The 27,300-nt window shown below is 39.8% G+C and overlaps 1 protein-coding gene across 1 annotated transcript in view; it reads left to right on the forward strand.

The window, feature by feature from the left end:
• Positions 1–2,094: 2,094 nt before the first annotated feature.
• ANKDD1B (ankyrin repeat and death domain containing 1B) overlaps positions 2,095–27,300 on the forward strand; it is a 61,964-nt gene continuing 36,758 nt past the window's right edge. Inside the window, exons 1-5 of the mRNA XM_042988576.1 lie at positions 2,095–2,266; positions 11,250–11,353; positions 14,380–14,478; positions 24,215–24,313; positions 24,420–24,524. Coding sequence (XP_042844510.1) covers positions 2,095–2,266; positions 11,250–11,353; positions 14,380–14,478; positions 24,215–24,313; positions 24,420–24,524 — 579 coding nt within the window. The remainder of the gene's footprint in view (positions 2,267–11,249; positions 11,354–14,379; positions 14,479–24,214; positions 24,314–24,419; positions 24,525–27,300) is intronic.

Here is a 27,300-nt window from a genome sequence, read left to right on the forward strand (position 1 = left end):
CCAAACATATGCTTGGCATTCAAAGCCATTCAAGTCCGACTGCACAGCTTATAGTTTCCTGAAGAGACCAAGCTATCTCTCCCCTCTGGTATGAAGCTTGCTCCCTCTGTCCTGAATGTGCTTCCTGAATGTGTTTTTGCTGTCTCCCACCATTCACAACTACTCATCTTTCAACTCAGTCCAGGGGCTGCTTTCAGGAGAGGGCCCTGCCCTCTGGAAAAGCTGATCAGTCATTCCTTTGTGCTTCCATTTCTCTATGAGGACACTGAAACTCCTCACTATGGCTTTGCTGTGGTCTTGTCCCACTAGATTGCAGGTTGCTAGAGATCCTAGGCTGTCTTCACTGATCTCCGAATTCTAGGTGTGAAGTGAATGGCGTGGCGCTTAGTGCTACTATCATTTGATGACCTATAAATGAATAAATAATATGTAACCAAAGAGTGGTGTCTATTACTATCTTACTGTTTTTCTCTGGGAAGACAGGTGGTGGCTGATGTAAGTGGCTGCACTCAAGCTGGGCTCTAAGGGATGGGCCTTCCAGAAAGAAGGAATTATATTTCTTTTCCTTTATTGCACATTGGCTTGCATTATAAATGTTTTATTACTGTGTGTGGCCTCTTTTGGGTGGCTTGGAAGTATTTGGAAGAAGGCTCCAAATATTACTATTAACCTTAGGCTTAAAAAAATGGTTTTTGAGGAAATATTCCATTTTGAAAACCATACTTGGTGCCTAGTGCTGATTTTTTTTTTTTTTAAGTAATATTCCATTTTGAAAAGTGGTAATAGATTTGAACATACCTGGTGCTGGTAGGATTTTAGTGAACTTCACAGAGCAATGGAGTTTATTTCCCTGGAGCAAAAACTGTTCTTTTGTTGTATAATTCAGGGATAATCACTTTTGCTTTGTAATGCAGAGCAAAACAGTTGGATTAACAGTTGTTCAAGAAAAACTCAAATGCTATTATGGTGAGTAATGGAAACATTCCATTTGTTAAGCAAACCATAATATTGAACTGTTCTTACAAATGTGATGTAATTTCTAATTGTTGCTCAGCGAGACTGAAGATAATTCAGAGGCAAATAGTGTTGACGCTTTACTTCTAACCCCTCTCTTTTTATTATGATTTCAAACTCCTAAAACATTCATATACATAGATATACATACCTTAGATATGTGTGCACACACACACAACCTCTACCAAACCCTTGTCTATTGAAATCTGTCTACCCTTGTAAGACCCCTTGAAAATGTCCACTTCTTTACATTTTTTTCATTAGCTCATTTCTCTTTAAATCATCTTGTACATTTTTATAAACAATGCTCTCTTAAACGTGTGTGCGTGTGCGCGAGCTTGCGCACGCGCATGCGTGTAAAAAGGTGGGTCAGTTCTGGGGTCAAATCTAGTTCTGTTTTATGAGGACTTAGGTTTTTGGGGGTTTTTTTTTTTTCACTCCTAGAATCTGCTAATGTGAGATGTGCCATTGTTTTGTTTGGTTTGATTTTGTAACCCGTTGAACCCACTGTGCTCAGGTGCTGTGGATTCAGGGCAGAAGTCCCGGTTGTCCTCCAATACTCCGTTTTTCTTCACTATTACTAGAATTTGAGCTAGGCACACGGTTGTCCTGAATAGATTACTCTATTTGATCAATTTTATAAACCGCTAAGAAATAATACCCAAGACGGGGAGTCCAACAGCTCACGACTGCATTAAAATGGGATACCAAGGTTTGGGAGAAGAAACTGAGAGACTTACTTTATTCCAAGGAAAATTCTGGAAGCCCATTTAGGAGTGATTCAATACTGAAGTTCTAAGTGTTGGTTACAAATCCAGCCTCGACGTTTCTCAAAGTTGTACGAAGCACTCAAGTGTGAGTTGGGCGTCTTCGCAGAGCGCTTCACCTCAGGTGAAACAAATCCTGAGACGGCGCAAGCCGCACCCGCAGGCAGACCCGCCCAGGCGGCCGCTCTGGGCTGCGCAGGAAAACGCGGGGCAAGCGGCCCCGAGACCGCCCGGAACCGAGAGCCACAGAGCGGCCCGACCGAGCCTTCCCGCCCGCGCGCTGCGGCCCCCACCCCCCCCCCCGGGGGGGCACATGGATCCCGCCCGAAGCAGCCCGGGTCGCCAGGCGGCGGCGCGAGAGCTACTGCGAGGCGCGGCCGCGGCCGCGAAGGGCCTTAGGGAAGATCTGAGGGGCGCGGTGGTCCGACCCTGGATCCCGAAGCATGAGGGGCCCCGAGAAGAGGCGGCGGCGGGACACGAGATCCGTGAGTTCCAGGACGCGGCGTGCAAACGTGGCGGTGGCGGCGCCTGGTGGGCGTTTCAGGACTGGGGGCTGGGCGCCCACCCTCCGCCCCCGCAGCCCCTGTGGGCTAGTTTGCCCACCCAAGTTTTGGCTCAGACTGTTTTATTTCAGGTGAAGCCTCTACTGTGGATGGAAGGAAAGAGTTGCTCTTTCAATTTAAGGAAGAGTGTTTGGTTTTTGGGGTTTTTTTGTGTTTTGTTTTGTTTTTTTTTTTTTAATAATTACGCCCTATTGCAAATACGGAAAGAGTTTTATATGCTGTTATCTCCTATATCCTGACTCATGCAGTGATTTATTGTGTGACTTTAAATCACTTACTCTTTCTGTGCTTAGGTGTTTGAAAGCATGGGATGGGTCTTTTGTGCCTTGAGATTAAATTTATAGCATAAACTGAGGCACATTGTTCAAGAATCTTTAAAAGTTGAGAATGATTTCCAGACTGTTAACAGAGCACCAGTTCCTTAATAATGTTTATTTAGTTCGTCCATCTGTCCATTCATTCTAGAAATATTTTCAAGAGCTTACTACTTACTGGACATATTTTAGATGAGTATGAAGCGGAGCATGACAGCCCTTCTGGTTTTGGTAGAGGGTTGATAGACGAAAAAATTAGTAACAGACTAAGAAGTTATTTTAAAGCAGTGATCATTACTCCGGAGGCCACATAGCCTAACCCCATTTTAGGAAGTTTTTCTCCTGTGTCTTCTTCTAAAAGTTTTATAGTTTTATGTTTTACGTTTTCCTCTATGATCTATTTCGAGTTAATTTTTGTGTAAAGAATGAAGTTTAACATCAAGGCTCATTTGTTTTGTTTTGTTTTGTTTCATTTTGGACATCCAGTTGTTCAAATACCATTTGTTGAAATGATTATCCTTTCGCTGCTGTCACAGACTTTACACCTTTGTCAAAAATCAACTGGCTGTATTTGTGAGAGTTTATTTCTCGACTCTGTATTTTGTTCAATACATCTATGTGTTTCTCTGCCAATACCATGCTGTATTGATTATTGTAGATTTATAATAAGTATTAGTGACTCCTCCAATGTTATTCTTCTTTTTCAAAATTGTTTTGGTTATTCTAGTTCTTTTGCCTGTCCATATAGGTTTTAGAATCATCTTGTCTGTAGCTACAAAATATCCTTTTGGCATTTGATTGAATTGCATTAAATCTATGGGTCAATTTCATATAATTGACATCTTTATTACATCTTCCAATTCATGACATCATGTATCTTTTCATTTATTTAGGTATTCTTTAATTTTTCTCATCAGTATTTTGTGTTTTTTTGGTATTAGAGAAACTGGAACTTTTGTTGGATTTATATACTTTTAAGTATTTTGATTTTTGATCATTTTAATTATAATTTTTAAAATGGTATTATTTTTAAATTTTGGTTTCCATTTGTTTATGCCAGTATATAGAAAGATGGTTGATATTTATGTGTTGACCTTGTATCCTACAACTTTGCTAAACTCACTTATTAGTTCTAGAGCTGCTTTATACATTCTTTTGGATTTTATATGCAGATAATAAAATTGTTTGCAACTAGACTAGAGACATTTCGATTTCTTGCCAATCAGTATGCGTTTTAATACACTTTTACTGCTCTATTGTCCTGGCTAACACTTCCAGCACTGTGTTTAAGAGTTAGACTGGACATTTCTGTTTGTTCCTGGGTAAAGAAAGCATTGACATTTTTATGAGTAAGTAGAATGTTAGCTGTCAGTTTTTTGTAAATGCTCTTTATCAGGTTGAAGAAGTTCCCTTCTATTCCCAGTTTGCTGAGAGGGTTTTTTGGTTTTTGTTTTTAATCATAAATGGATAATGATTTTTTTAAAATGCTTTTTCTGCATCAATTAACCATATATTTTTTCTTCTTTAGACTACCTGTATATACATTGCTTGATTTCCAAATAATGAACGAATTTTACATTCTCAGGATAAACCTTACTTGGTGTGTTAAACTTTCTATGTATCACGGGATGTGTTTTGATAATGCTTGTTCAGAGAGTTTTGCATCGATGTTGATGAGGGATATTGGCTTGTAGTTTTTATTCTCATAATGTCTTTGGTTGTAGAATCAAGGAAATGCTGATCTCATAAGATGAGTTGGGAAGTTTTTCCTCTTCTTGTGTCAGGTTATCTATATAATCTTGAATGAATTTGGGTAGTTTGTGATTTTTGAGAAATTATTTCATTTCATCTAAGTTGTTGAATTTATGTGAATGGAATTGTTCATAAAATTCCCTTATTCCTTTCATGTGTGTGGGAACGGTAGTGCTGTGCTCTCTTTCATTCCTTACATTGGTAATGTGTGTTCTCTCTCTTTCTCTCTTTTTGGTCAGTGTTGCTAGAGGTGTATTGATTTTATTGATGTATTCAGAGAAGCAGCTTTTGTTTTCATTGATTTTCTCTATTGTTTATCTTTTTTCAATTTTATTGATTATTGCTCTTACCTTTGCAACTTTTCTTCTGTCTGCTTGACTTAAGTGTTTTTTGCTTTTAGGTTTTTACTTTCTTAACGTAGGAATTTACATTACTGATTTGCAACCTTCTTTTCTAATAACTTAATGTTATGAAGTTCCCTCTTATAATGCTATGAATTTCCCTCTTAGCACTGCTTTAGCTGCCTCCCACACATTTTGATATATTTTATTTTTATTTTTATTCAGTTCAAAATATTTTCTAATTTCTCTTGCGTTTTCCTCTTTCATATGTGGTTTATATGTATGTATGAGAAATTGGAAGTTTTGTTAATACTGAGCATACTACCCTTCTTGGTAATATTGTTCTGGAAGTAGATGGTGGCTTCCCAATCCTCCCATCCACCCATCTAGCAAATATTTATTGAACATCTATTAGCACTAGGTAGTGGAGTTATTTCAGCTTCCTCGTGGATATTGTATTGTGGTGAAGGAAACAGATACTGAGAAAGTAAACAAATGTAATATTAATGTCGAGTAGTATCAAGTGATATGAAGAAAAAATGAAGTAGGGCACAGGGGCAGAGAATGACGGGAGAAAGGGGTTTGGATGGTCAGACATGATTTTTCAGAAGTGGTGCCATTTGAGCAGAGACCTGAATGAAATGCAGGAGGCTTGTTTTTCTACCTCAGCATTATCTACTCCTGTTTTGGCCCTCTTGCTTCATACTTACCCAAATTTTGAAGGCATTGGAGTTTTTGACTCCTAAAAGTTTAAGTGAATGATACAGCTCTGTGTAATGTGTTGCTTGGTGCTGAACATTTAACATTTCCTTGATCTTATCCATTTCCAAAAAAATAAAAAAAGACATATATAGCACAGTACTCTAAATATTACTTAGCCAAGCTGAAAATTGGTAGGTTTATGATTTGTTTCGATCATTTTTTCAACTCTGTCACTTACTAGCTGGAAGGTAGACAGTGGTGTGTTGGTAAATGTTTAATTACCAGCTCTCTGGGGGGACTAGTTCTGATTTGAAGTATTTTCCACTTTCCTTTGTGTAATACTTTCACCATAACTGATTTAAAGCTACAGTTTTTTCATTGGGAAGGGATACAGCCAGTTTATTAGTCTGTACAAACTGGCTTCTTCATACTGCTAAAGGTAGGTTTTATAATATCCATTTACATTTGAATGTAAAAATTCAGAATTGTTACAAGGTTACTTAATTAGTAAATTGTGGGCAAGTCAGCAAAAATTTTGAGCCCTAGAAATTCCCATGTAGTTGGCTTGGTCTTAAGAATCTGGTATGGGTTTTTTTTTTTTTTTTTTTTTTTAAGGGATCCTATTTAGGGGCGCCTGGGTGGCACAGTTGGTTAAGCATCCAACTTCAGTTCAGGTCATAATCTCATGGTTTGTGGGTTCAAGCCCCGCATCAGGCTCTGTGCTGACAGCCCAGAGCCTGGAGCCTGCTTTGGATTCTGTGTCTCCCTCTCTCTCTCTGCCTGTGCCCCACTCATGCTCTGTGTCTCTCTCTCTCAAAAATAAATGAAACATTAAAAAAAAAAAAGTTTAAAGGGATCCTGTTTATTTTATTGTGAAGCCTGAGTTAAGAACCATTGATTTAATGGATTAAGAATCTTGTATGGTGCTTCCAATTGGTCTTAGAAGTTGCCTCAAAATTAGTTTTTCTTATAGATGTAGGAGAAAAGGGACAAGGTATTTGACTTCATGGACAGAATAGAATGTGTGTGCCATATTTCAGGACACCACAAGGTCTTGATTTGCCCTGGGACGTACCCAAGAGGGAAAAGACCCAGAACTAGAACTGCACTCCCGTTGGGTTAATACATAGGGGCAAGGAGCTAGTGTCAGGGTCATGTGGGATCAAGGACAGAGTTGAGAAAAGTCTGGTTTAACTGACAGAATACATTAGCTAAAGCATCTGATGGAGTAAGCAGTTTGAATCTCCACTTCAGTAATACAGTTTCATACGGACACCCTGGACCTCTGCAGTGACTGAAAGCTTGGTGTTTGGATTCAGACTACCTGGAATAGTTCTATCATTTATTGTCTTTAAGACATGAGCAAGTGTTTTAACTTTTCTAAGTCTCATTTTCCTCATCTGGAAGATGGCAGTGATAATGTCTACTCCATCATGTTCTTAATTTCGTAAAAACTCCAGAGTGCTCCAACATTTAGAGATCAAGCAAAGGAGGAAGAGCCAGTAAAAGAGACTGGAAAACAGGAGGTAGTCTATCAGAGGCAAGGAGAAGAATGTTAAAAGGATGGTATGGCCCTTGGTCAAATCTGTCACGAGTTTAATGCACACAAAGAAAGTGATGACTGGCTTTGGGCAATATCGAGTGACCCTAATAAGCACAGATTCAGTGAAGTGATAGGAATGAGATCTGATTAGCATGGAGGTGAGATGAAACAGGTGAGGAGGAGGAGAGTGGTTATAGAACACATAAGAATTTGGGGAGCAATGGGAGATTAAGAAATGGAGTGGCAGTTGGAAAGGATGTGAAGTTAAGAGAATGTTTTTTTCACTGGAGGTTTTATAGCAGCTCTGTATATGTTAAGGGGAATGATCCACTGGAGAATGCAGAGGAGAATGGGGTAATTTCTGTGAGATTGATACGTGAAATAATTGAAAAGACGAGAAGGGTGGGATCCAGAGCCCAAGGGAGCGGTTGGCCTTGGGTAGCCATAGGGCTGCTTCATTGAGTGTAAGAGTAGTAAAAGCAGAAAGTGTGGGTGTAAAAGTAGGTAGCTAGGTTGGTAGACTCAGGGGTGAGAAAATATGGAAATTATTATCTAATTGCTTATGTTTTCTCTATGCATATTGGTGATCATGGATACTAAAGTAGGCAAATTAGTAGATTAAAATATTTGAAAAGAAAGAAAAAGTCATGGAATTGAAAAATGGAAGCCTAGGGAAATGAAGTAGGATTGCTGTGATAAGATCCTACATGAGATTAATGGGTAAGAATTTAGGAGTATGTTATTTATGGGTAGTATGTTAGCATGTGTAGTCAGGATAAACCAGATTTTCCTGCAGCAACAAATCACCCCTAAGTCTGAGTGACTGAATATAGTAAAGGTCTACTCTTGCTCAGACAACATGTCCAACAGAAGGGTTTCTGCTCTACCTAGTTTCTCAGGAACCTATGTGTCAAGAACTGTAAAGAGGCCATGATTTTACTCTACTTGCAAGCTAACAAGTTAGCCTACCATGGCATCATGGATGCTAGCAGAATTCACTTCTGATCAGACACAGAGGATTGTAGTGCTCACAGTAGGAGCAGTAGCCAGCGTGTCAGCGTTTGTGTCATTTCTGCAAGCCCCATCTCCAAGGAGATGCAAAGCCCCTTGGGTTGTGTTACAGAAGAATCCTGCACTTAGGGAATCCAAATCTTTTCTAATGGGCAGGAAGCATGCCTTACTCTCTCTCTCTCTCTGTCTTTTAAGGCAAGCCATAAGCAATCCAGCCCCATGCTCCAGAGATGCATTTTTATCTCTTTTCTGATGTAGTTCACTGTGCACACATTCTGGAAAAGATGGTCTAGAGCAAAAACAGTCAGTGCTTCTGCTTATCAGATATAGAGAAACATAAGAGACCTGTGGAGAATTGTCTCCCAGTGCCAAACTAATTGAGGCACTGCCATCTTATGACCCCTTGTATTAGTTTGCTAGGGATGCTGTAACAAAGTACCACAGGTAGGGTGGCTTCAACAACAACAATTTGTCTCAGAGTTTTTGAGTCTAAAAATCCTAGATCAAGGTGTCAGCAGACTTAATTTTCCCTGAGGCCTCTCTCCTCAGCTTGTAGATAGCCATCTCCTCCCACTGTCTCCACATGGTCTTTCCTGTGTCATGTCTGTTCCAAATTTCCTCTGTTAGAAGGACACCAGTCATATTGGATTAGGGCCCACCCGAGTGACCTCATTTTAATTACCTCTTTAATGATTCTATCACCAGGGGTGCCTGGGTGGCTCAGTTGGGTAAACGTCCAACTCTTGGTTTCAGCTCAGGTCATGATCTCACAGTTCATGGGATCAAGCCCCACATCTGGCTCTGTGCTGACAGTGGGGGACCTGCTTGGGGTTCTGTCTCTCTCCCTCTCTCTCTGCCACTCCCTTGCTCATCCTCTCTCTCTCTCTCTCAAGATAAATAAACAAATGTTTTAAAAAAAAAAGGACCCTATATAGTCACATTTTGAGGTACTGGGTGTTAGAACTTCAGTAGATAAATTTTGAGGGAATACAGTCCAGCTATAACACTGCAGTGTTTAAACACATGGCTTTTAGGGTTGATAAAATGGGAAGAGAGCACCTGGAGGGTGTCACAGAAGCTTTTCACTTGCTCAGCCCCAAGTAACCTACTATCCCCTCTTCTTCCAGTCCAGGGGACAGACCTTACCTTAACTGCACCCAGGCCAGGATGTGTACTTACCCATGTATTCAGAAAGGAGAGGAGAACTAGATAGTGATGAGCACTAGTCACGTCTCCTGCACCATGGTGGTGTGTTTCTCTTCAGTACCATTCAGCTGCTCAGGTGCAGAGGTGGAACAGGTAGCAGTTGAGTTTAATGTCAGAATTAGGATTCTGTCAGCTAGTCTGATGAGAAAAGAGAGTGGCAAGGGAAGTAAAGGTGTTTGTATAGAAGTGACTTCAGCGATGGACTAGAAGATCTAAACTGAGTAAAGAGCAGAGTAAGGGCATAAGGGATGAATAATATGAAAAGCTGGTGAGAACAGTGGATGTGAGGACTTGATGAGGTTGCAGAATTTGGGGACTGGAAGAAGTAGAGCAGGTGAGGTGGATGGATGGGGTGGTGGTCAGATAATGAGTTTCTTGAAGATGTCAGAGGTAATGTGGTTTCTGATGATGATGTCAAGAGTATGGCCCTGAAAAATGGGTGACTGAGATCAGGTGGATGGAAAGATTATTGTAAGTGAAAGAGTCAGGGTCAGATTTGTCATCTGTATGGGTGTTGAAGTTACTTAGAGTGGGGACAACAGGAAGAGTAGAAAGGAAGAGGGGGATCCAGGTGATAAAATGAATGTGTGTTTCTCCCGTGAAGATACTCCTAGTCTTTGATTAGATTTGGTAGTACTCTAAAGAGTCTTTGACAGGGGTGCCTGGGTACCTCAGTTGGTTGAGCATCCAACTTCGGCTCAGATCATGAGCTTGTGGTTCATGGGTTTGAGTCCTGCATTGGGCTCTGTGTTGACAGCTCGGAGCCTGGAGCCTGCTTCAGATTCTTTGTCTCCCTCTCTCTCTGCCCCTCTCCCACTTTCTCTCTGTCTCTGTCTCTCAAAAATAAATAATATTAAAAAAAAATTTTTTTAAGTCTTTGTCAAATTGTGTTGTTGTTGTTGTTATTATTATTATGAAACTACTTGGCAACACATCCACAAAACCTCCTCCAGAGTTCTTATTTTTTTAGAGATGGTCTATTGCTGATTTCATATCATTCATTCTTGATATCATTTTTCATATTATTAATTGTGACTTTATCCCCCAGTATTGGGGTTGTCCCCTGAGAGCCCTCCAGTTCCCCTACATTAAAAAAACTGGGGTGCCTGGGTGGCTCAGTAGATTGAGCCTCTGACTTCCTCTCAGGTTTGTAAGTTTTTTGTAAGTTTGTAAATTTTTGTAAGTCTTGCGGTTTGTAAGTTTGAGCCCTACATAGGGCTCACTTCCATCAGCGCAGAGCCCGCTTTGGATCCTCTGTCCCCATCTCTCTGCCCCTCCCCCCCCTTATTCTCTCTCTCTCTCTCTCTCTCCCTCTCCCTCTCCCTCTCCCTCTCCCTCTCCCTCTCCCTCTCTCTCTCTTTCAAAAATAAACATAAAAAAAAAGAAACAATTAGAGAGCATAAAAAAAAAAAAACTTAATAAATTCTGAAATCTTCCCTAGGCTAGTTAATAAAACCTGCCACCTGAATGTGTATTATGTGTATGATATGTAGTGTTTATAGTAGGTGTGAATCTCTTTTTATATAAATGAAACATGTTCATCCCTTTTAGACTTTGTGTATATTTATGTGATGTGCTACATTTTAAGGATTTTTTTCTGCTGGCCTGGCATCTGCACAGGCTTCTGCAGACAATTTTATCTCTGTAAGCTTGTATGGAGCATTTGGGCTCCTGCCTGTCTCATCTTTTACAAACATTTTATTAAAACAAAACAAAACAAAGTCTGTGGCCACACTCCGACCTCCTAGAGGCAGAGACCACATTGCTGACTTCAGGGTGGTCCTTGGGAATGATGTTTTGTTTGGGACCAGGAAATATTTTTAAGGGTGTGAAAATACTTGCATTGTGAGCACAAAGTGGAGTCTTGATAATACAGCTTTGCAAAATATTGATACAAAGTTCTCATGTCCAGAATAGTAGAATGTGAAAGGGTGAAGGCTGTTTTTATTTAAAGTTACCAGGTTTGCGTGTGAGGTTTGCTTTTTTCCTTCGTCCCCCTTAAATTCTTCAGTCATGCTTTGCTTGCTTGCTTTCAGTACTGCCAAATGAGAGAAGCTTTCAGAATGCTGCAAAAAGCAATAATTTGGATCTTATGGAGAAACTGTTTGAAAAGAAGGTTAACATTAATGCTGTGAACAATGTGAGTACAAGTCACAGATGTGACAAGTGACTACTCTAAGGGTGGCTTGGATTTATACAGTGCAATTTAAATAATAATAACAATTGAAATGATTGTGGTGGATGAGGTGTGGGCTAGCTCCTTCAGTGGTAATTCCAGAATGTTTAAGCTAAAGGTGGAATCAAGCCATGGGATAGGTTCTGAGTCTTTTAATATATCTTATCAGAGGGGAAATATACAGAGTCTTTGTGTGCATCTGTGCAAAATCTGTGGGTGGGCAGTAAAGCCAGTTGTCAGGGTTATGGGCCTGGACTTGGTCCTGGATTGTAGCCTGTGGATCACTGGCCTCATACATTCTGGAAAGGCAGAACATCTTTTGCTACACAGTTCATCATTGGTTTCTCTCCAGAGATTCCCTTTGTTGTTCAGTCCTGCAAATTTAAAATCTAAGGGAGAGCATGGCTTTGTATTTTATTGCTTTAGAAGTACAGTGCATTTGTATGTTGGGCACTGGAGCCTTTTCTAAAACCTGGCTCTTAATTGTTCTTCAAGTACTTGGGTTTAGGAGAGAAGTCCACTGCCAGAAATACTGGATTTCCTACTGCTTGGTTTTGTAGAGATTTCCTGACAGCTTTTCAAGGCAAGGTTTATCAAAGTGGGGGCTGTGTTAATTACTTAGGACAATTAGTGCAAGTGGTTCAAGGGGATAGCAGAGGTGGATTTAATGCTAAATGAAGCATAAGCTTTAGGGTCCCTTCTTGTACAGACCCCTTCCAAGGTACTAGGGAGGGCTCTGGCAATGTGTTTTCATGGTTATATGGGGTTTTTTTTTTTTTAATCTGAAAAAGTAAGAAACTTTAACTGCCATCACTTCAGCTCTCTGACTGGCTTTAAAGAGGGCTCCCTGAAGAGTGTAGAGTTTAGGTTCCACAAAACCTGGATTTGTCCCAGGCAGTGAGATCATAAGAATTGAAGTCATGCATCATACGCAGTGGAAGGATGTTTACCAGTTGTGCATGTGTGTATGTGAGAGGTATATGTTTGCTTGTATGTGGAAATTCATATGTCTGTGTATATACTGTGTGCATGTGTGTGTCTGATGTGTTATGGTTGTATTTAGTATTTATTGTCCATAGACATCCTAGAAAGAGTAGAAAAATAGAGTTTTGCAGCGTAACAATTTTAGGAACCAAACAAAAACAAAAACCAAAAAAAAAAAAAAAAAAAAGAAAGGAATCAGGAAAGAAGGAAGGGAAGGGAGTGAAAAGAAAAGCAAGGGCCTTTGAAACTAATATCTACATAAATTGTTGAGTAAGTAAAGCAATAATCATTTTTCCACGTAGCAGGGAATAGATTCTTTAATGTACTTTCATAATAATTAAAATTTTTTTCACATAAGACTTTATGATATTTTAAACCATATTTTTATATTAAAGTATTTAGAGAGATTTAATGCTAAATGAAGCATCATTTAGGGCACAACCTAGAGCACCTTAACTGACAGTCAGCATAGCAAATTGTCATGACCCCTTGATGAATTGTATTACTTTTTTTTAAGTTTATTTATTTATTTTGAGAGTGAGAGAGTATATACCTGTGCATGTGAACAAGCAGGGGAGAGGCAGAGAGAGAATGAGTGAGAAAATCCCAAGCAGACTCCGCACTATCAGCACAGAGTCTGACGCGGGGCTCAATCTCACCAACTGTGAGATCATGACTTTAGCCAAAACGAAGAGTCGGACACTTAACCAACTGAGCCACCCAGGTGCCCTGTATTATACTTTCTAATGACATCTCTTTTAGTCCCATTTACAGAAAATTGTTGATATGGTTGTTTGTAGAGTTGCTTAAAATCTGTGACGATAGAGATGAAGAAATACATGTAAGTGGTTTTATTGAATTATCTTGGATGCTGTTTTGGCTTGACATACTAGAACACAGCTCTAGATTGCAGACAGTGTCACGATAACTCATGTTTTGTCAAACTTAATTTATCATCAGCTTAGCTACCAAGGATATCAGATACTTAATTTTTGCAATAAATTATTTATTTGAAACAAAGGAGTAAATCCATGCACAGGCACCTTCTTTGGATGCAAAAACAGTGCCTAGAGTATAGGAAATAAGATCTGTGTTTTAGATGCATGCTAAACATCCATTGTCTGAAACACAATCAACTATGAAAATCCTAGGAGTGCCTTCTTGGCTTTCCTTTGAAACAAAAAATAGTTATAGCTTTCTTTTTCTGTGTCTGCATCTTTCATTGATTCATTGATTCATTCATTCATTCTCTTCTTTCTTTTATTCTGAAGCAGTTTGTTTCAGTAAAATTTATAGATCAAAAAATTTCAGAAGAAAGAGCATATACGATTGAACACCTAGGAAAATTTTTCTTTTGCATTATCAATGTATTCTAACCAGAAAAAAATTACTGTTGTTAATAATTGCATATAGGGAGGGCGCCTGGGTGGCACAGTCGGTTGAGCATCTGACTTCGGCTCAGGTCATGATCTCATGAATGTGAGTTCAAGCCCTGCGTAAGGCTCTATGCTGACAGCTCAGAGACTGGAGCCTGCTTCGGATTCTGTGTCTCCCTCTCTCTCTACCCCTCCCCTGCTCATGTTCTGTCTCTCTGTCAAAAATAAATAAACATTAAAAAAAATTTTTTTAATAATTGAATACAGGGAAAAATACTTTTGCTTTTTTAAAAAAATGTTTATTATTTTTGAGAGTAGGGGAGGGACAGAGAGAGAGGGGGACAGAGGATATGAGGCAGGCCCTGTGCTGACAGCAGAGAGCCCAATGTGGGTCTCGAACTCACAGACTGTGAGATCATGACCCTAACCAGTGCTCAACCAACTGAGCCACTCAGGCCCCCCACAAGTTTTACTTTCTTATTGAAATCCATTACACTATTAAAATCAATGATGAGTTATGCAATGCAAATATAAACATAAGATACAAAATTATGGCTGTTTGAAAAACAGGAATCATAAAGAGGACAAATAACAATCAGATGACTGAAAACACAAATTACGTTTCCTCAGATGAACCGCACAGCCCTGCATTTTGCGGTGGGGGCGAATCATTTATCCTCGGTGGATTTCTTGCTTAATCGCAAGGCCAGGGTGGATGTTGCTGATAAGGTAAGTTCATCTTCCTTTGGTAGAATGGATTGGAGCATGACCAGTGTATGGGGAAAATCTGGTCACTTCAGTTATCTTTTCTTCACATACGTCCAGAATATTTCCAAATGCAGTTTTCACTTTGGAAAGATCTCTGTAGAGAATATACACATTGTGTACTCTTTGTATTTGGTAACTAAATTGCTTACCCATTACCTATAGGACTTAGGTTTTACTTATTTTCCCATATTGACCTTATGGCCAGTAATATGCATTTTTAAGAATAAGATAAGTTGACTGGAGTATAACTTGGTATAACTTGTCTTAGTAGAAGACAGAAGCTAACTAGCCTCAGAGACTTTAAATCTTGACTGTGCTCTGTGAACTCTGATAAGCAAAGCTTATTAAATAGGTACTATATGCTAGGCACCCGTCTTAGGACTTTGATATTTAGTGCCTCCAACCTTGTGAAAAAGTGTTACTATAATACACAGTTTTCATATGAAGAGTGTAAGACACAGAGAGGTTAAATATCTTGCCCAAAGAATTAACATCTAAGAAGGTGTAGAGGCAGGATTTGAACTTGGTTTACTTGGTTCCAGAGACCATGATGTTAACCACAAATCAGCTTAACTATTTGTCTGCCTAGATATCAAAATCCACCCTGAGGATTTCCACCTACTTTTCCCAACTTCACTTAATACTTTACCATGGCACGAGGAAAACCACCTGGGCTGGATGTACTCAACATCATGTTTATCATCTCCAGTTGCAGTGAAAGATGATAGCCTTGGTTATTAGAATCCAATGGATCATAGTTCTTGGTTCTTAGTTAATCAAATGCTCTGTGGTTCTTCAACTGTTGAGAAGGTTTTCATAGAGCCATTCTATTTTCTGTGTTGATTGACTCCTTGGAGGGTAGACTCAGCACTCACTTAACTTTTATTCTCACAGGGCCTGGGTTTAGTATGAGCTTGGTAAATCTTTGGAAGATGAATGAATGAAGTCACATCATCTCGTTGGTTTTGTTGGCATAGACATGGCCTAGACTTGATAATGATAAAAGTTTGTTTGTTTTACCAGTGAGGCATATCCTTCTCTATTTTATTAGTCTGATATTGGTAGGCAAGTTGATTGATATGTAACAGAATCACAGTGAAGAAGTACCTCTTACTAAAAATTGGCACTGAAAGCACTCCAATTATGTGAGGGTAGTAAGTTAGATTATGGTTATGGTACTTGAGGAACGTGTTGTTAGGATCTGGAAATTGTTGATTATTTTGTAGTGTTAGTTAGCCTGCAAAAGATTATTTGATAATAGGCCTAATTGCCAAGCGTCTATTCTTATTTTGACATTGAAACCTTGATACAATAAATTTTTATTTTAATTTTTAAATTGACTATACAGTTACTTTCTTTTTTGTGTAAAGTTCTATGAATTTTAATGCATGTATAGATTCATGTAATCACTACCATAATCAACATACAGAACAGTTGCCTCACCCAGAAAATTTCTCATGCTGCCTCTTTGTAGTCAAACCCTCCCTTACCCTGGCAACCACTGACGTTTTCTCCATCTCTATAATTTTGCCTTTTTGAGAATGTCATATAAATTATATCATGTAGTATATAACATTCTGACACTGGCTTCTTTCACTCAGCAAAATCTTTCTGCGATTCATTCATGTTGTATATATCAATAGTTCCTCCTTTTTTATTCTGACTAGTATTCCAGTGTATGGATGTACCACAGTTTATTCATGCATTCACCCATTGAGGAAGTTGTTACCAGTTTTTGACTATTACAAATAAAGCTGCTATTGGTTTCATGAAGATGGCACCAAAGGCAAAGAAGGAAGCTCTTGCCCTTCCCAAAGCTGCAGCCGAAGCAAAGGCTTTGAAAAGCAAAAAAATGTGATGCGGAAAGGCATCCACAGTCACACACAAAAAAGAATTTCCACACGTCACCTACCTTCTGACAGCCCAAGACACTGCATCTCTGAAGGCCCCACAAATATCCTTGAAACACTGCCCCCAGGAGAAACAAGCTTGACCGTTGTGCCATCATCAAGTTCCCCCTGACTGAGTCAGCCATGAAGAAAACAGAAGACAACAACGCACTTGTGTTCATTGTGGATTCAAGGCCAACAAGCACCAGATCAAACAGGACATGAAGAAAGTACGACATTGTCATGGCCGAGATCAACACGCTGATCAGGCCTGATGGAGAGAAGAGGGCATATGTTCAACTGGCTTCTAACTATGATGCTTTGGATGTTGCCAACAAAATTGGAATCATCTAAATTGAGTCCAGCTGGATGAATCTAAATATAAATGTTTTCACAAACAACAACAACAAAACGAATAAAACTGCTAGCAACATTCGTGTGCAGGTTTTATGTAGGCAAAAGTATTCATTTATCCATTATAAATCTCTGGGAGTGAGGTTACTGGGTCGTATAGTAAGCTGTATACAAGAAGCTGCCAGACTGTTTTATAGTGTCTGTACCTTCCAGTCCCACCAGCAGTGTAGCAGAATTCCATTTGTTCCACAACCTCATCAGCACTTGGCATTTTCTTTTTTTTCCCCTTAATGTTAGAATTCCTTTTTTTATGTTTATTTATTTATATTTGAGAGAGAGAGAGACAGAGCATGCAGGGAAGGGGAAGAGAGAGAGGGAGAGAGAGAATCTCAAGCAGACTCTGCACTGTCAGCACAGAGCTCACTGCAGGCCTCCAACTAAAGAACCGTGAGATCAAGACCTGAGCCAAAATAGAGTCAGACGCTTAACCGACTGAGCACCCAAGCGCCCCTCCTTAATTAGCCTTTCTAATAAATATGTATTGGCATCACATTGTGGTTTTAATGACTAATGATAGTGAGCATCTTTCTTGTGTTATTTACTATTTGTATATTTTCTTTGATTATGTGTCTATTCAAATATTTTGAATATATTTTTTAAATTGGGTTTTTTGCTTTCTTATTGTTCAGTTTTGGGAGTTATTTATATATTCTGGATACAAGTCCTTTGTTTGATATGTGATCTACAAATATTTTCCCACATTTTTTACAGAGCAAAAGTTTTTAATTTTGATGAAGTACAGTTTACCTATAATTAAAAAACCACCAAGAATGACTTGCCTAACTTAAGGTCATGAAGATTTTCTCATATTTTTTCTTCTAAAATTTTTATAGCTGTGTGTTTTACATTTAGATCTGTTGTCCATTTTTGGGCACCTGGCTGGTTCAGTTGGTGGAGCATTGGACTCTTGATCTTGGGTTTGTGAGTTCGAGCTCCACACTGGGTGAAGAGATGATTTAGGAATAAAATCTTTAAAAAAATAAAAATTAAAAAACTAAAAACAAAATTGATCTGTTGTCCATTTTGAGTTAATTATAAGGTGTGAGGAATAGGTCAAGATTCTTGTTTTTTTCTTGCATATGGAGGACCCATTTCCTCATCATTTGACGCCAGTGTCACTTCAGTTTTCAGTACTTTGGACCTTTCCTGCATATGTACCATCCAGGGCGCATTCTGAGACCTGTGCAGTGGTCTGCCCCATAGTTCACCATTCCAGGCCTTTGGCATGCTGCTTAGGGTCAGGTCCATGTAAGGGTCAGGGTGCGGCCACACACACATCTTTATGGGCTCACTTTCTTTTTTAAAAAAAATTTTTTTTCAACGTTTTTTATTTATTTTTGGGACAGAGAGAGACAGAGCATGAACGGGGGAGGGGCAGAGAGAGAGGGAGACACAGAATCGGAAACAGGCTCCAGGCTCCGAGCCATCAGCCCAGAGCCTGACGCGGGGCTCGAACTCACGGACCGTGAGATCGTGACCTGGCTGAAGTCGGACGCTCAACCGACTGCGCCACCCAGGCGCCCCATCACTTTCTTGAGCTTCCCCCTCTCTGGAATCATCACCCCCACTTTTCCCAGCTCCAGGGCCCCTCTCCCCCTTTTCTTGGTGTGCTGACTAGAAAGTTGAGGGTGTATGTAGTGTCTCAGCTCTGCTATGTGCTTCCCACAATTAGGTCTGCCTCTGCAACTAAGGGAGGAAAACAAGCAACTTGAGTCACCACCCTACCTGCTCTTCTGACCACAGTTTCTCGGTCAGTTTTAGGTGCTTTCCCAGTCCCTGCTACTGCTACCTCTTCTACCACAGGGTTCCAGCTTTGGGAAGGAGGCTTGTGTACAACAGAGCCAGAACAGAAAAAAGAAACAGTATTTCCCCTACTTTCTCTTTCTTGCAGGATCCCCCTTCTGCTCCGTAGACCAGAAAGAGGGTTTGTTTTGTTTTTTTTTTTTTTAGCTCTTTGTGTCTGTGCCCAGGACACGTTTCTGTGACTTGCACTGCCTTGAGTTCAACCTGGAAGGTATGGAAGGAAAACAAAAACAAAACAAATCCGAAAACCCTCATTGTTTGTATTTTGATTTTTGGTTTACTTCCCCAATCTACTTGCTATTATTTGCTTCCCAGAGTCCTTAAATAGCTGTGCCATGCACTCTTTCTGGAGATTTTGGTCACATTTGGTGAGAGAGACCAGGAGCAGTATACTTACTCCATTCTACCCAGGACCATAACCCCAAATCTTTAATGTACTATAAAAGGGGAAAGAATTGTACAATAAACATTTATGCATCCATTGCCCAGGTTGACAGCATCTTTTCCTTTAAAAAGCATGTCTGAGGATTGCCGTGTTTCTAATATATTAAATACACTGCTGGTTTCTGTCAGAGTATAAGTCACTTGTTCCTGAAATGTTGAAGAGATGTTTTACCAAGTCATTCTCTTTGAGGCTTTTCCAAATGTACATTTGGAAGCTAACATCAGCTTTTTGTAACTTGGCCTTGTGAGAGTGTGTGTATATGTATTTCTGATGTATCTCTGTAGTCCACCTTGAAAGTTTCACTAAGTTTAATATTTCTGTAACTAACTTAATTATTCACAGTGGCATTAGTACATAACCAATAAAATTCTTTTATAATTCAAGCAGTGCTGTGTTTGGTCAAACCTGGCCGTCTCTTTATTTGGGTGATGACCCCTGAGTTTGATTTGGCAGCTGTGTCTTCTAAGCTCTAACACCTGTTTGCAAAGAGCCAAAAATCAAACCCCTTCCCCATCAGTATTTATTCATTGCCTGCTGTGGGTAAGTCTCAATGCCAACTGCTGGGAATTCAACACCATTTAAGTTCTTATTACTCCTAAGTGTAGTCCTGGGACGGAAACACTTGTATTTCCTGGGAGCTTGAAATGCAGAATCAGACCCACCCCTGACCTCCTGAATCAGAATCTGTGATTTAACAAGATTCCCAGGTAATTGTTTCAGGAAGCATTGGCAAGACATACAGTCCCTGCTTTGAGGGGTGTACAGTCTTTTGACTGTTAACTAACTTGGATTTAAATAAAGTTTAAAAAATTAAAAATTAAAAATAAATAAATACATGGGGAAAAATAAAAATAAAAGTTCCATTTAAAACCAAAAAAATAGGGGCATCCCGGTGGCTCAGTTGGTTAAGCATCCAACTTCGGCTCAGGTCATGATCTCACGGTTTGTGGGTTTGAGCCCTGCATCCAGCTCTGTGCTGACAGCTCAGAGCCTGCAGCCTGCTTTGGATTCTGTGTCTCCCTCTCTCTGCCCCTCCCCCACTCATGCTCTGTCTCTCTCTCTCTCTCAAAAATAAATAGATATTAACAATTTTTTTTAAAAAACTAAATTAAAAATTGGCTGTCTCAGGAAGGTGGAATGGAGGGTGCTGAACTAGGAAAACTGGGACCTGCATTCTAGGCCCCAAGTTAGACAAGTAATATAGAGCAAATGTTATGAGTATGATATGTAAAATCAGAAGAAACTGACCTCCAATTCTGGTTCTGGTACTTTCAAGTGCTGTGATCTAGTTAATGCTCACTTTCAGGTTCCTTATCTATAAGTAATATGTCTGCTTTTCTGTTTCCTTTTATCCCTGGCAAAAAATCATCTATTACTCTGTTAAAGTGCCTTCTAAAACTAAGTCTTCTCATGGGGTGCCTGGGTGGCTCAGTCGGTTGAGCGTCCGACTTTGGCTCAGGTCATGATCTCACAGTTTGTGAGTTCGAGCCCCGCATCAGGCTCTGTGCTGACCGCTTGCTCAGAGCCTGGAGCCTGCTTCAGATTCTGTGTCTCCTTCTCTCTCTGCCCCTTCCCCGTTCACGCTTTGTCTCACTCTGTTTCTCAAAAATAAATCAATGTAAAAAAAAAAAAAATTAAATAAATAAATAAATAAAACTAATTCTTCTCACACATCTTATTTGGATCTTGTAATCAACTGTGTTTGTAACCTAGGAAACCAGTTTGCTAGATGTATACAATATGAGTAAATAAACAAGGAATGAGGGTCTGCAGGGGCACCTCCATTTGTAAAGAGCATAAGCCTTTTGGCATTTATTTTGGCTGCCCCAGAAATTACGTTAATGTATTCTCTTCTTCTCAGGAACGTACAAGTGTGGAGAAATGAAAAAGGAAGTCCCATATTATTGAAGTGTAACTCTAAATTAGCGGTTCTCAACTTGAAGGGGGGGCGTTGTCAATTTTGTTCCCAGGAAATACTTGGAGATGTTTGGAGATACTTTTAATTGCCGTGGCTGAGGGGAAATATTGGCATTTAATGGGTAGAAGCCAGAGATAACTGCAAAACATCCTATAATCCCAGACAGCCTCCCACAACAAAAAATCACCTGGCCAAAATGTCATAGTGCCACTGTTGAAAAGCCTTGCTTTAAATGTACGTACTTTATAAAATTTACATTTCACCTGTCACACTACCCGGTGAATTAGTCTATTTAAATATTTGTAATTCCAGTATGAAAAAAATGCTTACTAATTTCTGCACTCTTTTTCCCAAGGAACAATGATGTACAATAACTAGTTGAGGTTCTTCAAAAAATGTGCCCTGAATACAATTCACTCCTCAATTGCCTTTCTCTACACATGAATGCTCTATATTCATTAATACTAAATCCATTTTCTATATGACCAAAAAAGAGGTCAGAAATATTTTTTATAGGAGATGAATCACATTTTGATAGGAGCTCTTTTTTTCCTAAGAGGTCATGCTTAATTTCAAAGCAGGCAACACTCAGAGATTTCAAGCACTAATCATAAAATCCAAGAGTCAGGAATTCAAACTGCCAACAACAGGAACTTCTGAAGCCATAAATTCCAAGTGGAGTCATCATTCCTCACAGGCAAAGAATCACTGCTCACAGATGTAAATTTCCCCATAGAAAAGTTCATAATACTATGTCTTGTGACATGAAACTGACATGCCTAGGGCAGTTTGTGAGCATGTGTCATGGATTACACTCACAGTTGCACAGAATGCTCTGTAAAGTGTAAAAGGCCCAGAGTCAGTGACAGTCTGGCCTTAGCACCAGTCTGGTCGTAAGCAAGAAGGTCAATAACTTCCCCTGGGGAATATTTGCCCAGGAAGAGCTTCCCATCGATAAGAAGCTCGGACAGCTAATGCCTATCATTATCCCCAAAGTACCACCTCCACCTGGGATTCTTTGTTTACATCTAGATCCTCCATTCATCTAGTGTGCCTGTTCCCAAGATTCGGGGATGCCACCCACTTTGAACCTGGAGCTCTTAGCATCGGGGCCATGCATCTTATCCTTAGCTTACAATTGTGTTTTTTAAATTCCACATATGAGTGAAATCATAGGCTATTTCTCTTTTTCTGACTTATTTTGCTTAGCATAATAGATTCTAGTTCCATCCACTTTGTTGCACATGGCAAGATTTCATTCTTTTTGCTTGCTGTGTAATATTCCGTGTGTGTGTGTGTGTGTGTGTGTGTGTGTGTGTGTGTGTGCATGTGTGTATAGATATACATGCATGGTGTGTATATATATACACATTCACACACACAGACATGCACAGAGACCACATCTTCCTTATATATTCATCAGTTGATGGACATTTGGGCTCTTTCCATAATTTGGATATTGTTGATAGTGCTGCTATAAACATTGGGATGTGTGTGCCCTTTGAATCAGCATTTTTGTATCCTTTGGATAAATACCTAGTAGTACAATTGTTGGGTCATAGGGTAGCTCTGTTTTTAATTTTTTGAGGAAACTTCATACTGTTTTCCAGAGTGGCTGTACCATTTTAATTCCCACCAGCAGTGCAAAAGTGTTCCTCTTTTTTTCCACATCCTCGCCAACATCTGTTGTTTCTGAGTTAATTTTAGCATTCTGAGAGGTATGAGGTGGTATCTCACTGTGGTTTTGATTTATATTTCCCTGATGATGAGGGATGTTGAGCATCTTTTCATGTGTCTCTTAGCCATCTGGATGTCTTCTTTGGAAAAATGTCTGTTCATGCCTTTTGCCGATTTCTTACTGGATTATTTGGTTTTCGGGTGTTGAGTTTGATAAGTTCTTTATAGATTTTGGATACTAACCCTTTATCCGACTGAGATAGCCAATGTTAACTGTTAGCTATTTCCTTTCACACTTTTCTCCTACGCATTCAGTATATGAGTCTAACTGCCTATAGCATCCCTAAAGTTTCCTGATAAAGTCTTTGATAGTCTGTTTCATGCACATATGCACCTATATTATTTTATATGGAGAAAATATTTCAAATAAGGTATATATGTTGGGATTCTTTTTATAACTTCAGTCTTCTCTGTTTTTTCTTTTTTGTGTACATACTCCTTCTCCAGTGACTACATTTAACAATGCAGAGTATGTGTGTTTATATCTGTACCTTTCCTCATACTCATAACCATATCCATCTACGTATTGAGTATCTATCTACCTATGTACCCACCTTTTTAAAATGTTTATTTATTTATTTTTGAGAGAAAGAGGAGGGAGGGAGGGAGAGAGAGAGAGACAGAGAGAGAGAGAGAGAGAGAGAGGGATAGAGGGAGGGAGAGAATACCAAGCAGCCTCCACACTGTCAACACAGAGCCCAATGTGGGGCTCAGTCTCATGAACCTGAGATCATGACCTGAGCTGAAATTGAGAGTCAAATGCTTAACCCACTGAGCCACCCCGGTGCCCCTCCAACTCATTTTTTTATGGTTGCTTGATGTGGTGTCACTGTTCCCTAATGTGTTCAGCATTCCTATTATTAATGGACATTTACCTTTGCTCACATTTTTAAGGGTTACAGTTAATATCCTTGTTTATATAACATTAGGTCCTAAAACTCATTTTCAAGGGATAGATTCCCAGTAGTGGAATTCCTTGTTGAATTTAAAATTTCGGTAGATGTTGCCAAATTGCTGAAACCAAAGTGGTTCGTTTCCACTAATACCTTAAGAGAGCACCTTTTTGGGGGTACACTTTTTCAATTGGTTTAATTGCCTTCTTGTTGATTTGTAAGAGGCTTCATGTATTAGAGAAAGTAACCACTTATGTTTATTAAGATACATTTTGAAAAATCTATTTATTGACTTCATCATCAGTCTTTCCTTTTGTAACTTGTAGATCAAGACACTGTGTCTTACAGTCTAGAATTTCTTGTAATATATGTACTTTTTGTGTGCTTTTTTACGTGTATAATATGATACAGGATTTGATTTTATTTTCTTCCCTATGGAGAACCACTTGTCCTTGCACCATTTAAAATGTATTCCTCTCCCCAATTTTCTCCCTATTTCTTCATTTTCAACATTTCAGTATTAACTTGGTCTTTGTTGACTGAAATAATGTGTTGTGGCTCATCCAAGTGATACTTGTCTTTTCTCTTCTTGGGGAAGCACGGCTTGACAGTAATTCACCTTGCAGCCTGGTCTGGAAGTCTTGAGATCATGCTCATGCTGGTTAGAGCTGGAGCAGACCAGAGAGCCAAGAATCAGGTGGGTATGTGGGTCACTCCTGAAAATAGTCCTCACTGTACCAATGTGGGTTGGGGAAGTCTTAAGATCGTTGTGTAATTATGTCCCTTACCTTGGCTCTCTTCAGGATGGAATGAATGCCCTCCACTTTGCAGCTCAGAACAATAATGTACGCATTGTGGAGTACCTCATTCAAGATCTGCACTTGAAGGACCTGAACCAGCCCGATGAGGTATGTTTGCTCTGGTAGGATAGGTCCTGTGTACACCTCCACCTACCTTCCTCTTTCTTCCTACTCCTCCTAGAGCTGCCAAAGCAGCCAGCACAGACAGACCTGGCCCTGTACCCAGCTCCTCCGTCACTCTGGCAGATGGCAGAACAGATGAGAAGTGTTGGTGTTGGTGGTGACCCTGGCATCTGCACGTGGGGAGGATGAGGAGTATTGAGGAAGCCGCTAAGTTCTTTTTTCCCCCTTTACTCTCTCATCCTGGTTGGGTGTAGACAGTATCCACCCTATTTTGTATTTAGAATGTATGCTTTCATTTTACTACATTATGCTTGGCCTTTTTGGAGTGTATTTGGCCCAAGTGTATGTAGTAATGAGCCATGGAATATAATGCAATTTTACTGTACTTGTCTACATTCCTTTTCTTTTCATGTGTAGATATATAATAATAACAGCTACCACCTGTTGAGTATTTATTGGTGTGCTAGGTACAAAGGAAAGCTATTTACTTACATTATTTCATTGAGAGGTTTAGGGCCTGGTGTATATGGTTTAACAAATCATTGCTAAATGAATGAATTCTCCTGTTAATTCCCATAATAATCCTATACAGCAGGATTTTGCTTATTTTTAATTTTTTTAATGTTTATTTATTTTTGAGAGAGAATGCAAATGGGCGAGGGGCAGAGAGAGAGGGAGACACAGAATCTGAAGCAGGCTTCAGCCTCCGTGCTGTTAGCACAGAACTTGACATGGGGCTCAAACTCACAAACTGTGAGATGATGACTTGAGCTGAAGTCGGACACTTAACTGGCTGAGCTGCCCAGGTGCTCTGGATTTTGCTTTTTTTTTTTTTTTTAATGTTTGTTTATTTTTGCAGGAGAGAGAGACGGGGGGGGGGGTGGGGACAGAGAGAGGGAGACACAGAATCTGAAACTGGCTCAAGACTCTGAGCTGTCAGCACAAAGCTGTATGTGGAGCTTGAACTCACAAACTCTGAGATCATGACCTGAGCCAAAGTCAGATGCTTAACCAACTGAGCGAGCCTGGTGCCAAGAATTTTGCTTATTTTTAAAGGTGATAAATTTGAGGCTCAGAAAGGCTGAGTACCTCATCCATATCCCAGAGTTGGACAGTGAGAGTCAGAATTTGAATTCAGGTCTCGCTGACCTCAGTCACCATGCTGTCCTGTCTCTCTTCTCAGATGACTGTGGACATTCCTCCTGTGTCATGAACTGTCTTTTCCCTGGAATATCTTCTTCTAGGCCTTTTTCATAAGGGAGTATACCCTGTGAGATTGAAGTTTTGATTTCAAATGTGACCTCTTTTTCACTGTGCCTACAATAGTCTCCATAAAAGTCTCTCCATAAATTAATCAGTAATACCTCATTTCACCTCTTGTAAAAAAACGTTCACATTCTTGTCTGACTCCAGTCTTAAAAAAAACAACAACAACAACAACAGTAATTTCTTCAAATGAAGTCTGTAAGTTTCTTTTACTTCCTCTGAGTATGACTGAGCATCTGTACATTTACAGCTTGGAGGCAGACAGACATGGGCTGTGGTCTGGGCATGTATTAGTTACACGGTTTTAAGCAAGTTCTCTGACTGCTGAAAGCCTCGGTATCTACAAGGGATAATTGGGGAGGCAATACCTTTATGGTTTGATGTAGAGTATTGACATTTCCTCAATTTTATGTAAAAAATGCCTATGCCATTGAACTTCACTGTAAGCCATTCTACCACCCTTTTCTAATCAGATACCACCCCTAAGCCATTCTTATGTAGCAGTATTGGAACAGCCACTGTTGAGATGTTTAAATGAGTTAATGACTATAAAACACTTAGCAAAGAGTCTGGTACCTGGTAAGTGCTCACTAAATGTAGTTGTTATAACAGTAATCATAGGGCAAAATGCATTGTCTGATTTCCTCAAAATCATAATCATAGATAGCATCTAGTGTCACAGTGTGGACATTAGATCATTCTGGTTTGATTGATGCTAGGTAGGGATGTGACCTGTGAATGAATTCCACTCAATTCCATTCAGCAGATATTTGGTATCTGTGAGACACATGACTGTCTTCCTTTTCAGTGGGCTCCAGCTGCTTTGACAGGAGACAGCTGTGTATGGGAGGATCAATAGGCTGAAGGGACTCAAAGACCAAAGCAGGTTTGTGGGGAGCCTTCACATCTGGAACTTCTGCTGGCCAGCAGCCCTCTTGCCCACCGTCTCTGTAGCTGGCTCTGGGGTTGTCCTGTCCCACCCCTCTTCCTCCTCCTCTGTCTGGTGGGAAAAAGACTGGGGAGCCCTGGCAGCAGACTGTGCAGAACCACATGTCCAACTGAGAGATCTTTTTTAAAAAATTTTAAATGTTTATTTATTTTTGAGAGAGAGAAAGAGCGTGAGTGGGGATGGGGTAGAGAGAGACGGAGACAGAATCCATATCAGGCTCCAGGCTCTAAGCTGTCAGCACAGAACCCACGAGCTGCAAGATCATGACCTGAGCTGAAGTCTGACACTCAATTGACTGAGCCATCTAGGTGCCCCCCCCCCAACTGAGAGATCTTAAAATTAAGATGGATTCAGAGACATATGAGGAATGAACAAATAAATACTGGCTCATTTGGGAGAAAGGAATCTCTGAATCCAATTTTAGTTTTAAAGAAACCTAAGTGGATCAATGCAAAAGACAAAGTCTACTCTTTTTCTGAGATCTGTGAATGGGGTTCAAGAATGTTGGCAAAATCCAGTATGAACTGGGATCAGGAGCTCAGGATC

The sequence above is a fragment of the Panthera tigris genome, chromosome A1 (genome assembly GCF_018350195.1).
Source record: "Panthera tigris isolate Pti1 chromosome A1, P.tigris_Pti1_mat1.1, whole genome shotgun sequence".
NCBI classification, from domain to species: Eukaryota; Metazoa; Chordata; class Mammalia; order Carnivora; family Felidae; genus Panthera; species Panthera tigris.